The following is a 12,572-nucleotide window of genomic DNA, read 5'->3' on the forward strand; positions in this document are numbered from 1 at the left end:
ATCAGGAGGATCGCGGTTTGAGGTCAGCTCACAGTTCTCGACAAAACCATTCACAAAAAAGGGCTGGTGGAGTGGCTCAAGGTGTAGGTCCTGAGTTCAAGCCCCAATACCGAAACAAACAAACAAACAAACAAAAAACAGCTTCGAGCACTAAGGTCGTCCCGCCCATACTTGCAACCTTACGGGCCAGGGCTAGGGCCTCGCTCCTCCTCGATGTGGGAGGTCAGCACTTGAAAAGTGGTTTGCGGCTCAGCGGGTGGAGTCAGGTCCAATACATGGAGGTCGTTTGACTCCTTTGCCTCCCATCAGTAGCTGCACCGGAGGCTGATGGACCCCAATCCCTGGCCACTGACCTGGTCTCATTCCCCCACAACTCTGCAGATGCGGGAGCAGGGCAGCTGGAATGAGCCTTGCGAGGTGCGCAGAGAAGCCAGGAGACTTTTCACAGGGACCGGGCGAGACTGTCAGGATGGGAGGGGCGGGGCTTGCGACAGGGGCGGGGTCGGCTGCGCCGTGGACAGGGCCTGTTGCGGGCGGGGGCGGAGTCTGGCTCCCGGCAGCGGGTGGGGACTCGGCGGGGGGCGGGGCTGACGGTGGGCGGGGGCGGAGCCTGGCTCCCGGCAGTGGGCGGGGCTGGCTCCGGGGGCGGGGACTCTCGGCGGTGGGCGGGGCCGGCGGTGAGCAGGGCCGGGAAGAGTTCCGGGAAGGCCGGCTGGACCGCGGGCGGCGCGAGGAAGTCGCCGGCTGCTGCCCCGCGCCCCGTCCCTGGGCAGGCTCGCGGCCATGTCGTCCCGGGACTTGGGGTCGCGTGGACGGGACGGGGCCGCCACGCTCTGTGGCCTGTACCACGAGGCCGGTCAGCAGCTGCGGTGCCTTCAGGACCAGCTGGCCACCCGCGACGCCCTCATCGCGCGTCTGCGCGCCCGCCTGGCGGCGCTCGAAGGGGACACGGCGCCGTCGCTCGTGGACGCGCTGCTGGAGCAGGTGGCGCGCTTCCGGGAGCAGCTGCGGCGCCAGGAGGGCGGCGCCGCCCAGGCCCAGCTGCGCCAGGTGACGCGGGGGGCTGTGGGGGCGCGGGCGGGCGTTGCGCTTTGGGGGTTTCCAGGGGACATGTGTGGACAGTGAGTGCGGGGGTCCTGGGCGGTGGACCCGTGTTGTGTTGTGGGGTTCCGTGCAGTCCTCACCTGGTGTCCTTGGCTAGTGGCTCTTCAGCCTTATGCTGGAGGTGAGGCCCGTGCCCGCGGTGTCCGGTGACTTTCTCCTCTCCGTGTCGCTGGTGGTCAGAAGTAGAGTGACGGTGCTGCTCTTGTGTGGAAGACCCCAAACGTTTGGGAGAATTCTCACAGCTCTCTGAAAAATCAAGGAAAGAAGGAAGGGACACGAGGCTTCGGGTGACCAAATCTGTAGCATTAGGAACACCAAGCAACATAGCATTTCCATAATCGCCGGGGGGTCTCCGATGCGGAAGGGCCTCTGGAGGTCAAGGTCAGCATAAAGAAGCAAACTCCCAGCAGGTGCTGCCGTGCAGCGGGCTCTGTAGGGGTCAGCGTCCAGGCAGACAGTACGCCTGTGTTCACCCTGAGCTGCAGACAGTGAGAAAACCCACCCCGACCCTTTACATGTGACAGAAGAGTCCAGTTATGGCCCAGAATCTAGTCCCTATAAAATAAATGATGGGACCGCACCTTGAATGGTTCCCGATGGGTCAGTGGGATGTGTTAGACCAAATGCAACTTTTTCATTCTCTGCTTCAGACTCCCGTAATAGCTAGGACTAGGGAGAATGGGTTCTGGGCTGGGGATGGAGCTCTGTGACATAGTGATTGCCTTGCAAGTCCGAGGCCCTGGGTTCAAGCCCCAACATCACACAACATATACCCCTCCCCCCCCCACACTCACAAACCAGTTCCAAGGTTATTGATAACCTTGGATCAAAAATTGGTGGAGGAGATTAAACTGAAGGTGGGCAGCACATACTAGAGGTGGTATGAAGAGGACCAGGGGAGGGACTGGAGTCGGAGCTCAGTTGTAGCACCTAGTATGGACAAGACCCAGGGCTCTATCCCCAGCAAGCCCCTCTCCCTCCCAACCCCCCCCCCAAAAAAAAAAAAAAAGAAGAGTGCTATGGGGAAAACAGAAAATGTTTTTAGAGGTGAGAAGTTGAAAGGCCAAATCTAATGGTGGGCTTCTTGCTGGCAGAGTCCCGAGGTGGTCAAGGACATGGTTAGGAGGCACACACACAAGGTGTATGCCTGCTATTTGTGTGTTTGTTTATTTGGCTGCACTGGGGTTTGAACTCAGGGCCTCATGCTTGCTAGGCAGGCACTCTTACCATTTAGAGCCACTCCACTGGCACTTTTTTGTGTGTTGAGTATTTTTCGAGATAGGTCTCGAGAACTGTTTGCCCAGGCTGACCTCAAACCTTGATCCTCCTGAGCTCTGCCTCCTGAATAGCTAAGTTACAGGCATAGTCCCTGGTGCCCGGCTGCAATTAGCATTTTAATGATCTGGGGTCTTATGCAATTATATGTTTATCATTCACCCCAAATTCAGCCTCGGGTCAATCATAGAACCTGTGGAAGAACAGAGAGGTAAGTTTATCCCCTCCCAGAAGCTCTGCATCCACTGAGGTTATAGGGCAGAGCTAAAACTGCAGGAGAACCAGGTGCTGGTGGCTCATGCCTATAATCCCAGCTACTCAGGTAGCAAAGTCCAGGAGGATTAAGGTTCAAGGCCAGCCCAGGCAAATAGTTCCACAAGATCCTATCTCGAAAAAACCCTTCACAAAAAAGGGCTGGTGGAGTGGCTCAAGGTGAAGGCCCTCAGTTTAAACCCCAGTACCACAAAAAAACACAGGAGAAACAAATGGGTGGTGGTTTACTTTTACTGATGGCCATACTGGGGCTGGTGGAGTGGCTCAAGTGGTAGAGCGCCTATCAAGCTCAAGGTCCTGGGTTCAAAATTACCCCCCCCCCAGAAAAAAGAAGATTCCCAATAATTGATGGCCATGCCAGCCAACTCTTAGAGCAGGGCCTCTGGACCACTGAGGACTGAGGCCTCCCAGAGAGGATACTGAGGCTGAGAGATGTGGAGGGACTGAGCAGTGCCTCTGTGGCTGGGCTGTGGCCAGCGTGTGACAGGGCCAGAGAACTATGAGCCACAGCCACAGTAAAACTGAGACCGTCTCATCCGCAGTGTGAGCCTGGGTAGTGACACTGCAAAAGTCCAGTGAAGATGCTCTGGGATAATGGTGCACATTTCTCATCCCACCACCACCACAGGACCCTTCAGGCCCTGTCTGGACCTGGCCTTTCAGCCTCCTTTTCCTTCTCATTTCTCTTTCCCTGCTCTGCACATTGTGTCTGGAGAAATAGCGGACAGCCTTTATGATAGGCGCATTAGTGCTTGCCCTTACCATCTGCCTTCTTCCCCAGCAAGCTGAGCGGCTCAGGGAGTCTTCCTTACCCCCATTCCTCAGGGCCTATCTTGCTGCTGTGTGTACAGCCAGAGTTCAGCGAGCCTGTGTAGAGACAGCCATGAGCTGGGTGCAGCACCAGAGAGAGAAAGGGAACAGTTTTCGATTGAACTGGGTTTCCCAAAATTCATGCCCTCCCAGAACCCGGAATGTTGTCTTTGTTTGGAAATGGGTCTTTTTGCAGATGAAATAAGTTAAAATGGGTCACACTGGCTTCCAATGGCTCCCAATCCAATGACTGCTGTCCTTACACAATGGCTGTATGGAGATACACAGGCAGAGACTGGAGTAACAAGGCTTCCATGTGAACACTGCTGAAGCCCCTGGAAGTGGAAGGGACAGGAAGGGTTATTCTTGAGTCTGGAAGGGGTGTGGTCCATCCACACATGGAGTTTAGACTTCTGGTTTCCAGAACTGACCCAGTCAGTTTCTGGCACTCTGTTTCAGCTGCCTAGCAAACTACTCCAGAGACAGGACCAGGAGGCTAGGCTTCTATTTTTGAGTAGGTCCACACGAATATTTACATGGTTTTTCACACTTTTGTGTCCTGGGCACAGAGCCATGGAGCTGTGGGTCCCAGTGGCAGGCTTCCCAAGAGATGTCAGGCCAGCCACCCACTTGCTTGTGCTGTGCCTGTACATGTGAGGCTGCGGCTCTAGATGGCCTGGCTACATCCTAGGAACTGTCACTGACTGAACAGAGCACTTGGCCAGGTGATCAGTATAAATCCCTCCAGCTTCAGAGCCAGCAAGTGCTGAAAGCGCAGTGGCTCCAGAGGTCTTTTTGCAACTGGGGGGAGGAGTCAGGCAGCCCTTTGCAGGGCTACTCTGCACGCACAAGGGCCTCCCTGCAGTTCTACCCTTGCTTCAGTGGGGAAGTCTCCAGTTATTTGTAAACTGACATTCAAAAGCTGTTTTTTTTCCAACCAGCTTGTAATGCCTTCAAAAGTGGTCAGTTTTTCTGGCCACTTTTCTTTTTCTTTTTTGCGGTACTAGGTCTTGAACTCAGGGTTTCACCCTTGCTAGGCAGGTGCTCTACTGCTTGAGCCAGTCCACCAGCACAAGTGGTCAGTTTTTAAAGGGAACAAATTCACGGCCAAGAACCATACCTGTGCTCTTGGCTTTGGGGTCAGTGCTGTGGAAATGACCTACGGTGAGAACCTGAGCTGACTGGGTTTGACACTGTTTTTCTAGTCCTGGTGTTTTACGTGGTTCCCATCTGGGCAGATGTCCTGCTGTGTGCCTCTGTATGCGGGGCGGTGTCCTGGCCTGCAGCCTGGGTTGAAACTCCTGTGGTTGTGGCCCCGGGGAGTGTACCACGCTTGACCTGGAGCCTGGAGCCCCTCTGCTCTTCAAAAGAATTGAGGCCCAGCCAGCGACAGGACTCTTTTCTTCCTTTAGTACCGAAAGGTCTGTCTCTACTCATGCAAGGTCATCAGGGTCATCAAGCAGGAAGATGAAAGTAATGGATTCAGAAGAATTGATCTCCCCTGGCCGGGAAAGGGTAGCACCGAGACTGCTTGCATCTGTCAGGTCAGAGAGTAGCACAGATGTGACTGATGCAGAAGGCAGATGCAGAACAAATGTGAGCAAAAGTCCCAGTTTATGCTTGTGTCCAGCAAGGTGTCCTGTTTTCACTGTCACACCTGTGGTCACCAGTCCTGACTCTTCTTCACCTGACCATCCTAACTGGAGATTTCATTCCACAGAAGGTAGAAAGGAGAAGCTCTTAAAATGCCCCAAGAGAATTCCACAGTGTTCTTGGAGTCACCTGTGTAGAGTGACGCAGTCAGGCTGGGAGTGTCACGAGACAGGGTGGGGCTGATGCCTGGCCTTGGACTCCACCTATTATTTCATCATTATTACTGTTGTTATGTTGCAATGTTGACAGTCAAACCCAGGGCCTTGCACATGCTAGGCAAGCACCTCCCCATCCCTTGTGTTTTGAGACAGGGTCTCACTGTGCAGTTCAGGCTGACCTTGAACTTGCTGTGTAGCCCAGGCTGGGCTCAAACTCTAGTCTCTTGTCTTTGCTTCCCAAGTGCTGGGATTACAGGTGTGAGGCACCATGGCTGGCTGATCAATTATTTTTTCTCTTTTGAGGTGGGGCAGGTTTGTCTCTGCTACTATGGAATAAGATATATTACTAAGACAGAAAAATCAAGATGAACAGTTGCTGTGTAATCCATTTGTGTAAAAATACTCGTGTTTCAGTTCAGATGCTTATAGATATTAAAAGATGCGTGGTTGTCTCAGGAGAGTGAAGGGGACAGGGAGGCTGTGAGGAGAGGGGAAAACTTAAGTTTTTCACTTTATTTCCTTTTGTATATTTGAATTTTTTTCTTAACAGTGCCCATGGTTTTATGATTTAGAATAACAATTCAGGATTGCCTCAGTAGCATGGTCTCCCTGCAAATGACACAGTCCTGGGTTCTTGTCTGTTTCTCCTCACGTTGGGTGGGAAGTGAGCAGGTACATGACCCAGGAACAGGTCAGATCCTTCTGCCACCTGCTCCTGGGAGATGCTCAGGGCCACCCTCACTTTCCCAAAGCTATTTCTTCACTTGTAGGGTGGGTTAGCTGAGCCCGCTTCACCTCCCACATGTACTGATCATGTCGGAGGGTCCTTTGAAAATGGGAAAGCGCATGTTTAAGGCCAGGTATTTAAGAAATGGTCATATGGCTGGGCATAGTGGTCCACACCTATAGTCCCAGCACTCAGCCGAGGTAGGAGGATTGCTTGAGTTCAGGAGTTCAGACCATTTGGACAGCGTAGAGAGACCTTGTCTCAAACAAACAACACAAAATTGTCATTTTTAAGGCCTTTTGTTTTCTTTAGGGTGGTACTGGGGTTTGAACTCAGAGCCTGTACATACTAGGCAGGTGTCTACCAATTGAGCCACACACTCAGCCCTGCCTGCTTAAGATTATTTTTCAAGGTCTCACACTTTTGCCCAGGACCTGGGCTCTGACTGCAGTTCTCCTACCTATGCTCCCAGGTAGCCGGGATCACTGGCACCTGCCACTGTGCCTGTCTTTTTTGTGGATATAGGGTCTCACTAACTTTTTGCCTGGGCTGGCCTCAAACCACAATCCTCCCAATCTTTGCCTCCTTAGTAGCTGGAATTACAGGCATTAGCTCTTCGCCTGGGCTATTTTTTAAATTTTTAAACTACTAATACTTTTTGCTATGTAGCCCAGGCCGGCCTCCCAAATGCTGGGATTACAAGTGTACATACACCACCATGCCTGGCTAAACTGCTTTTAAGTCTTCTCTTTAGGAAATCGAGAGGCTTACTGAGCGACTGGAAGAGAAAGAGAGGGAGGTGCAGCAGCTAATGAATCAGACTCAGCATGAGCGAGAGAAGGAAGTCCTTCTGCTTCGGAGGAGTGTGGCAGAGAAAGAACGAGCCCGGGCTGCAAGCGACATCCTGTGCCGCTCCTTGGCCGACGAGACCCACCAGCTGCGCAGGACACTAGCTGCCACTGCCCACATGTGCCAGCATCTGGCCAAGTGTCTGGATGAGCGACAGCAGGCGCAGGGGGACGTCGGGGAGAAGAGCCGTGCGGAGGTAGGTACAGTGGAACCACACACCCCTATGCCTGCTTAGCATTCATGTGGTCACCCAGAGCCCACTTGTGTTCTCAGTGCGGAGGGTCAGCTGTGAGGCAAAGCTCATCCTTCCAGAGACTTCTAACGGGACACTGGGTACCCTCCCCGGCCCCCAAGCACCTGGGGGGAGATGGCACTTTGGCCTCTTTGCCTCAACTGAGGATGGGAAGGCAGACTGAGGATGGAGGGCAAGTGTTGGGGCACATGAGGACACTGAGGCAAAGCTAGGTGATGTTGCAAGGGAGGGGTGCATGCTCCATGTGCAGAGTCCAGGCCTAAAACCAGCAGGAGCCAGAGCTGCTGCCATCTCGGAAGCCAGCATTTGGGCTCACTGTGGCAGCAGCCTGGCCTGCCGTAGCTGACAATGAAACAGGCCAGCTGGATGCCCCTTGCCCGGGTCCTATGGTGGGCCAGACTGAGACTGTCGTCCCAACAGGGTGTTTTGCTCAGGTACTTTCCAGGCTAATCTGAGGCTTTAGTGAGGCCACTAGACACGTGCACTGAGTGTCCTGGAGAAACGGACATCCTGCTGCCGGCAGCTTCACTGAAGTGTTGATTTTGGGAAGGTTGATCTGAAAACCTCTGACTCAGTTGGGTGAATTCCAACTGAAAGCACCGTCTGGGAGGAGGTGGGAGCCCTTGTCTGACTCTGAGTCACTGTGACGTCCCTTTGGGGACTTTTATTTTGTGGACTGGGGTTTAAACTCAGGGCTTTGGGCTTGCAAAGCAGGCGCTCTACTGCTTGAGCCACGCCTCCAGCCCATTTTACTCTGGTTATTTTGGAGATGGGATCTTTCCAAATACTTGCCCAGGCTGGCTTTGAGCCTTGATCCTCCTGATCTCAGCCTCCCACAGAGCTAGGATTACTACAGGCGTGAGCCACCGGCTTTCAGCACAGGTCAGCCTGAGGTGGGTGCCAGCCAATGGCTAGGCACGGGAACCTCAGTGTCACTTCTCAGCCCTGGACTCAGCTGAGTCACCGGGGCTTCCCAGCACATTGGGTTAGGACACGCACTTCCTGTCATTCGAGGGGAATTCTCAAAAGTGATGTCACTGACCGTCCCCTGTGCTGTTCAACACATGGTCGTCCTGGGGCACAGATGATATTTTGTGAGATGTTTCCATGCCAGCTGCTGGTAGGGGCTGGCTTGGGAAGTGGTTTTCTAGGTTGCCATGTTCAGGTTGCTGGATTTTCTGTGGACCTGACAGTGTCATGAGCTCTGAAGGAGGAAAGTTGGACCCTGGCCAGCCCACACCAGGCAGCGGGAGGCCCCCAGCGGGGTTCTCTCTGCTGCCTGTAGATGGCTGGGCTCAGGTGCAGAGAACGTGTTACAACAGCTCTGCTTATCTCTTCAATGTCACAGCTAGAATATTTAAATACAAACAATTCACATGCGTAGGAAGGGACAAGGACAGTGTCATAGGTGATGTGGCCTTGAGACCTCTGTCCAGACTGCGGCTTGTCCCCAGGGCAAGAGGGCCTGGGCAGGAAGCTGGGATTGGCACATCCTTTTCTCTCCATTTTGCTTCTCTGACAAATGGACAGTTGCTGCCTTGCGTGGCAGGAGGCAGGGATGGCCTGCGGGCCCAGCTTCCTTTCCTCTTGCTTAGTGTGACGTGTGGTCTCCCTGTTCCTTTCTTACGTAGCCAGAGAGTACAAGTGGGGATGCCTCTGGCCTAGCTGTCATTGAGAAGTTACAGGAAGAAAATCAGCTGTTGAGACAGAAGGTGACTCACGTGAGTGTCTTTCCCTAAGCTGATGTCCGGCGGGGCTGTGGGTCCTCCTCTCCTGTTCCTCCTCCATAGCCCTACAGTTAACTCACTGGTCGGCAGAGGAAGTACAAGAGCTACCATATGGGGTACAGGTTTTTGGTTGTTTTTGGCAGTACCGGGGTTTGAATTCAGAGCCTTGTGCTTGCTAGGAAGGTGCTTTACACTTGAGCCACTCCCCCGGCCATCTTTGCTTTAGTTATTTTTCAGATAGGGTCTTGTACTTTTGCCTGGGGCTAGCCTCAGAGCAAGATCCTCCTATCCACAGCCTTCCATGCAGCTGGGATCACAGGCATGTGCCCCATGCCCTGCCCAAGAAGTATTTTTTGGGTTTTTTTGTTTTTTTTTTTTTGGTGGTATTGGAGTTTGAACTCAGGGCCTTGTGCTTACTAGGTAGGTGCTCTAGCCCAAGAAGTACAGGAAAAAATTTTAAAGTGCACTTCTGCTTAAGATCACTGCTGTGGATGCCATCACAGCGTCCCAGCTGGTGTTGGCTAGAGTTCACGTTCTGCCACTTAGGTGGAAGACCTCAATGCCAAATGGCAGCGCTATGATGCCAGCAGGGACGAGTATGTGAGGGGGCTCCATGTTCAGCTAAGGGGGCTGCAGGGCCCCCCTGACAACGAGCTGATGAGGAAGGAGATCTCCCGGCTCAACAGGCAGTTGGAAGAGAAGATGAACGACTGTGCAGAAGTGAAGCAGGAGCTGGCAGCCATGAGAACGGCCCGGGGTGCTGCCTTGGAACGAGTGCAGATGCTTGAGCAGCAGGTGACCTTGGGCTCTGGGCAGCCCTGATGATACAGCTGCCTGGGGCAGTGGCTGCGGTTGGGACAAGCCAGGCTGAGGGCTTGGTGGCACTTGGGGGGGTGTTAGCAAGAGGAGGGCGGGGCGGAGCCGGGCACTTGGGCAGAAGTGTGTCTTGCTCTGCACAGATCCTGGCTTACAAGGAGGACTTCTCCTCGGAAAGGGCAGACCGGGAGCGGGCTCAAAGCCGGATTCAAGAGCTGGAGGACAAGGTTGCTGCCTTGCTGTTCCAGGTGTCCCACAGGCAGGTACGGCAAGGCCGTTTCTCCCTTGCTGAGCGTTAGTGTTTTTGTTTTTCTTTTCATGGATTTTGAACTTCTGTGTCTAAGACCCTGAGTGCTGGTGATGAGGTTGGTGATGGGCAGAACCGCCTTTCCCAGGGCCAGCGTGTGGCCGTGGAAACTTCCCCACGGTACTGTGTTCAGCTGTTAGGCTGTGTGGTGCCCCATTTACACAGGTGGCTGTCCTGCCTCCCCATGCATCATTGTCATGTGACCAGACAGCATGCTGGGCCCCAGGCTCTCTATTGGCAGGGACCCTAGGTACTGTGTCACATAGTGTGACACAGGCCCAGGGTCCAGTCAGATCTTCCAGTGCATTCCTGGGTCCTGCATAGCTCTGGTCGTCTCAGTGCTGTCCTCAGGCCTGAAGGGGCCTGGTGTGAGCTGTGACTGACACACAGGCCTCTTCTCCTCTGCCAAGATAGACTCACCTTTTGCAAAATTCCCAGGAGAGGTTTGTTCCTTCAGCCAGTTAGTGTCATACACTGTCTGATCTGAGGGACACCTTGGCCCCCCCTTAAAGAACTTCCTGTTGGGCACTGGTGGTTCACACTTGTGATCCTAGCTACTCAGGAGGCAGAGAGCAGGAGGATTGTGTTTCAAATCCAGTCCAGGCAAATAGTTCAGCAGACCCTACCTAGAAAAAGCACATCATAAAAAAGGGTTGGTGGAGTGGCTTCAAGGTGAAGGCCCTGAGTTCAAGTCCCAGTACCGCAAAAAAACAACTGCCTGTCCTTCCTACTGGACAGAAATGGTGCCTGGGAGTTGGTGCTCTCTAGCCACAGCTGACTCTAGACTTGACCCTCCTGTGGCTTGGGAAGGGCCACTGTCCCCTGTGCAAGGGTGCAGAGTCATGGCACATACCCTTTCTTTACCTCCTCTGGGCTAAGTCCATAGGTGGAGCCTGGACAAAGGCACCAGTTATACCTAGGCAGGGTATAACTGATACAGGTTGGGGGCCTATGTCCACAAGCTGACAAGGGGATGCTAGAGGGCTTCACCAGGCACCTCCAGCCCTGCCCAGAGCCACCACCCAGCCCAGCAACCTTCTTGTCATCCAAATGGAGTGTGTGACCGGTGGTTCCCTGCCCCCAGGTCCTGGTTCTCCTCAAGCCCCAGGACCGCAGGCCGCATGCCCTGGACAGGAGAGGGGCATCTTCCAGCATGGCTGGGGTTTTGCCTGCAGGCTTTCTGGCCCCTGTGAGTGTATGAAGGGCTGCTGAGGGTGCAGCCATGATGATGGTCTCAGGCGGAGGGCTGACCAGAACCTGGCCAGGCCTGTCTCCCCGAGGGCCTCCTGCTCAGCCCTGAGGACAGAATTCCTGTGGTGATGGGGACCTTTGCATGAAGTCCCTTTCAAATGTAGCCAGTGTCCCCTCAGCTGCTGGGAGCACCTGCTGTTGCCAGCCCCCCCAGGGTGGCACACCCGGGGACAGTGGTGCTGCACGCAGAGCAGAGAGCCTCACGGCAAAACGTCTCCAAACAAGCAGTGATGGCATGGCATCTGCGGAGCTTCAGTGGGGCACGTGTTCAGACCGTGTCAGGCTGCCACTGCGGCCCTGAGGCTCGGAGGCTCGGAGTGCCCAGCACCCAAGCGCGGAGTAGGATCGGATCAGTTTGTCTGCTCCCCTGCTCCTCTGAGCCTGCCACTCCCACTCTGTGGTGGCCTTGGGGAGTATCATCAGGGCCACCTTTGGGAGAGGGTCTCCCCCAAATCAGGCACGAAGGGGAGTGAACCTGTTCAGGCCTGGTTCCTGAGGGAGTGTGGGGGACCTTCAACACTTCCTTGTGTGGATAGATGGAGGATCCCTTGTCACTAGAATCCCAGGCTGACAACATGGCCTCCAGCACAGCCTGGGTAAACAGACCTTTGCCTTTTCCTCAGGACTCCCGTGAGCCAGGCCCCTGTCGGATGCACACTGGGAGCAAAAGTGCCAAGTACCTAGAGAGCGACGGGCTGGAGTGTGTGGTGCCTGGTGACTGGAGGCCTGGGCCTGGTACCCAGCAGCTGGAGCCCTGTGCAGAGGGCAGGCGCCCCAGCACAGCCCAGAGAGGTCAGGGTGACCTCCAGTGCCCTCACTGCCTGCAGTGTTTCAGCGATGAGCAAGGTGACGAGCTCCTCAGACATGTGTCCGAGTGCTGCCAGTGAGCTCTCACTGTGGCCTGGACCTCCCAGCACAGCTGCCTTGGGGACCAGGGTGGCAGCTCTCAGACTCAGCTTCCCAACAGGGGTTTGAACTCTACTGGAATCCATGGTCCTCAGAATGGGGTGGGGAGACTCTGACAGCTCACTTTGGACCCCCTTCGGCTCAGACTGGGAACCACCTTCAGAGCTAGAGGCAGAGCTGGGTCAGGAGCATCTTGGGGGCAGTCCTCGGGCTCGTGGAGTCAGGGCTCCCAAGATGTCAGGTCGAAGGTGCAAGCCATCCAGGCAGCTACTGCAAGACCTGTGGGAAGCCATGGAACCCAGCCCGTTCCACAGAGGGAGGTGCCTGTTCGGCCCCAGCCAGCAGGGCCACACATCTGCGCCGAGCACGGTTGCATTGCAGTAGTATCATCTGTCACGTGTCCGAAGTCCGAGCACACTTACTTTCTAACCACTTATTTTTATAATAAATGTACTCAGTGCTG

The 12,572-nt window shown here is 54.6% G+C and overlaps 1 protein-coding gene across 1 annotated transcript; it reads left to right on the plus strand.

Annotated features, from left to right (window-relative positions):
- The first annotated feature begins 671 nt into the window (after positions 1-671).
- On the plus strand, positions 672-12,572 carry Tnip2 (TNFAIP3 interacting protein 2). The gene is made up of 6 exons (XM_020162739.2): positions 672-1,050; positions 6,755-7,045; positions 8,734-8,823; positions 9,376-9,624; positions 9,789-9,908; positions 11,827-12,572. Exons 1-6 carry the CDS (start codon positions 784-786, stop codon positions 12,088-12,090), a joined length of 1,281 nt encoding a protein of 426 aa, XP_020018328.2. The 5' UTR covers positions 672-783; the 3' UTR covers positions 12,091-12,572.

The sequence above is a fragment of the Castor canadensis genome, chromosome 9 (assembly GCF_047511655.1).
Source record: "Castor canadensis chromosome 9, mCasCan1.hap1v2, whole genome shotgun sequence".
Lineage (NCBI taxonomy): Eukaryota > Metazoa > Chordata > Mammalia > Rodentia > Castoridae > Castor > Castor canadensis.

Excerpts from the sequence above, each read along its gene's own strand:
- Tnip2 (XM_020162739.2), top strand. The coding sequence starts at position 784 with ATGTCGTCCCGGGACTTGGGGTCGCGTGGACGGGACGGGGCCGCCACG. Across the intron at positions 9,625-9,788 it reads TGCAGATGCTTGAGCAGCAG|ATCCTGGCTTACAAGGAGGA; the intron begins GTGACCTTGGGC and ends TGCTCTGCACAG. Across the intron at positions 9,909-11,826 it reads TCCAGGTGTCCCACAGGCAG|GACTCCCGTGAGCCAGGCCC; the intron begins GTACGGCAAGGC and ends CCTTTTCCTCAG.